Source organism: Nuphar pumila, unplaced genomic scaffold (assembly GCF_984573655.1).
Source record: "Nuphar pumila unplaced genomic scaffold, dmNupPumi1.hap1.1 HAP1_SCAFFOLD_2362, whole genome shotgun sequence".
NCBI lineage: Eukaryota > Viridiplantae > Streptophyta > Magnoliopsida > Nymphaeales > Nymphaeaceae > Nuphar > Nuphar pumila.
The window spans coordinates 4,339-7,682 of record NW_028323903.1 but is presented as its reverse complement, the minus strand read 5'-3'; the positions used below and the strand labels follow the sequence as shown (position 1 = coordinate 7,682).

The window sequence follows — 3,344 nt, the reverse complement described above, 5'->3', positions numbered from 1 at the left end:
CCAATTTTGAATGGTCGATTAGATACACCGCTAAATCCCTGTCAGTGGGTTATCGTTCAGCGACTGCTACCGAAGCGCTTCGCCGTAACGGAAACCTCAGACGCAGGCGCGACACTTCAACATGATCCCTTCGCGTCATGCCTCCAGCCTCTAACGGGATTTTCGTGAATAGTGGCTCCTCATTCTCGTGGGTCGTAAAAGTACCACGCAGGAGCAAGGGCTTGCAATACTGGCCTTGGAAGTCCGGCAATGATTGGATGAGGGCTTCTGCAGGAGTTTGCCCGCTGATTTTTTGGTTCAGGGACCCGAACATTTGTGATGTTTCAGGGAGGGAATGTGGGTCGAAACTCACTCTGGAGTGGTGGCTCCTCATTCTTGTGGGCCCATACATTCAGACGCAATAGCTTCATTATCATCAGCAAGGGCGAACCAAGTACATGCACTGGCCCAAATAGACGGGCGCCATCAGTATGATGGAAGAGCTGACTGCTGCAGCAGAATTACATGTTGCAATGTAGTTAGTGCATGACGCTGGCCTACGGATTCTCACCGGAACAAAGCTACTAGGAAATCCTGTCCTGCGATCGAAAACCAGTGACATGTGTACACTACCCAGACCATGAACCGCACGCACACGACGACTGGGTGTATTCCATGCGTTGATGCGGCCCTTGCAAAGTGCACGCGTGCACGGGGTTGTCGGGTATTGTAGACTATTAACGTTCACGCCATGTCACAGCACCCTCCCGCCGGTCCCGTTCCTTCTCAACAAGTTGGCACCCACATCTCAGCGCTCATTTCATCATCACGTCATACAGTGCCTTGCACTCAACGTACTGAGTGTACTCGTCTCTCCGCCGGTTGTGTGTCTTGTCGCACAGCCGCTGCTGCTTCATGAAGTCAATTTCTTCCTCGTCCCATGTGAAGTGCTCCTTCATGGTGCTCGTCAACTTGGCGCCGTCGCGAACGTAGTACCCAGGGTTACACGAGCCCCACATGGAGCGAGACATTTGAAGCTGCATCGCGGTCTCAGGGTCGCTACGGACTGCGTTTAGGTGGCTAGGCAGCCCAAAGCGCGTAGATAGGAGCTCCTTTGGCTTGGGAGGGGTGGGCGGTCGGAGGACTATCTTTCCTTCTTGAACTTGACTGTCCAGAAACTGCCGCTGTGTCCTGCATGGGCCGAGCACAGTTGCAAGCCGAATAACGACCTTGAGAAATTCCCTCACTGCTCGAACTTCAAGCGGCTGCCGTGGGATGGTGCTTGCGGTTCTTGTGCTGAAGACACACTTCGAATTCTGAACTCTCTGGGCTGTCTAACTAGTTCATAGCTGACTCTGGAATGAGCGCCTACTGTTCATAGCGAGACGCTTGCGAAGACTCTCGCAATGGCCAATAGGGTGCTCATGGATTACTAGCTTATCCACTACATTCTGGACTAGAAAACATTATGTACGCTGAGAGTCCAACATGACATGCTGAACTTGTATCGACACCCAGAACTCGACAACACAGCGCACAGGGCACAGGGGGCTGCTTGGAAAAGGTGTTCTAGGCAGGCCCAAGATACGTCTATCTATGAGTGATGGGAGGGGAAACGCAAGGGCCGGAGCGGCCACTACATCTAGACCCATGCCGTCGCAATTGTATAAGGACGTACGCTCTTTCCTTCTGAATGGTCTGCTCTATCTCAGCAACCTTGATATTGTCCATATAAACTGCTCTGTCGACAGCCGCCATCTTGCTGCACTTGCTTGGTCAGCCTGCACCAGTTATCACATGGCTAGCAACGATGATTTGACGATGATGATGCAGACCATAGCACCGCTTAATGTTCACATGCTTGCTTACAAGTCACAAACCGTTTAGTAATTTAGATCCATAGTATGTCAAGCTAAGGCGTTAGCCGTGAGTGACTCGTAGGCCACATCGTTTGGCTATTTCTGGTCAGCTGTGGCTGACATCCTTTGTTGCAGGGTGCAAGACGAAGAAGACATCAGGGCTGGACCAGGTAGCCCACTGTGAGTGTTTCATTTTCTCAGACAAGGCAGTGGAATCTGGGGCTTTGACCCCACTGTAATTGTCTAAGTTTATGTTTGTCGTACAGGGCAGTGAGGTCTAGGGCTTTGCGCCCTAGCTTTGGCTGTACAGGGCTTCTCAGTTCCCTTGCACTTGTGCACAGTCCAAGAATGCTTGATGCGACCTGCACGATCACGATCAAGCACCAGAAACGACGGTGCAGGTTGTTTGGAATGAATTCCGCTATAGCGTCCTCATGATGAGGCTGGAGTTCCATGTAAGATTCAGTGTTACGAAATGGTGCAGGGGTGTGTGGGTGCCTGGCAATGTAGCTGTTGCCCTACATCGAGTCTTCAGCCATTGCGGGCGGCCGAAACATTAACATTGAGCATATCAAGCTGCTTTCACAAGCTCAGGCAACCATGTTGACGGCGTATGCCAATGTCAAGCTGGTTCGACACTCATCTCGCAGCTCATCCTGGCAGGCAGAAGCAGATACAACGCATGCAACATCGATTCTTACAATCATGATTACCAGTGCCATGAATGTCTTGCATCTGTCAGGGTTTCACGCTTGTGTTTGAGACAGATTGAGTCACACCAACGCAACCCCTGCGACTGACAGTGTTCATGCAATTGACACCCTCTTCGTGGAACGTCACCATGAATGTACGTGACTCATCTTGTATACGAGAAACAGGGATTTGATGCGGTAGCATTCAGGCAAAGCCAAGAAGAAGAGCGTGCACCTCGGCACTCGGCATGGTCACACACCCTGAGAAACTAGCGACCTCAATTATAGCTCGCTGCCAACTGACAATGCTTCTGATGTTGTGTATGCTTCAAGCTGTTATGGATTTGATTCGGGGCGAGTGTTGGTTTATCTGGCAACCATTGGCGGTGAACTACCTCGAAAGCATTCACAAGAAATGTGCGTATCGCCTGCCTTATATGCATTCTCTACGCCATTCTCGGGCTATCCGTATTGCAAACTTTGCATTCTCTTCCATACCATGCGTCACTTAGCCCAAAGCCGTATGTTTACATAGTGATGCATCATATGGTTGGTTGGTTCAGGGTCGGACATCACGGTTGCCTGAAAGCGCCGGAACGCGCATACTGCGATGCGTGCTAGAATCAAATGTGCATGAACAAATGCATGGCAGACCAACAGATAGGTATTTGATTCCGCTATGTGTGAACACACGTCCAGCCTGTTGAGCAACTTCTATGACTGCTGGTTTCTAGGTTCGATCTAATGAACCCCAAATGACGAGAACGTCACCGGGTGTTCCGTTGTACCTCAGTTTTGTATGTAGATGGCTTGT

The 3,344-nt window shown here is 50.7% G+C and overlaps 1 protein-coding gene across 1 annotated transcript; it reads right to left on the bottom strand.

Moving 5' to 3' along the window:
* Positions 1-794: 794 nt before the first annotated feature.
* Positions 795-1,737, bottom strand: LOC149808719 (uncharacterized). The gene is made up of 2 exons (XM_089995178.1): positions 1,658-1,737; positions 795-1,170 (listed from the first exon to the last, which is right to left on the bottom strand). The coding sequence occupies exons 1-2, from the start codon at positions 1,735-1,737 to the stop codon at positions 795-797; spliced, it is 456 nt and encodes a 151-aa protein (XP_089851304.1).
* Positions 1,738-3,344: the final 1,607 nt, after the last annotated feature.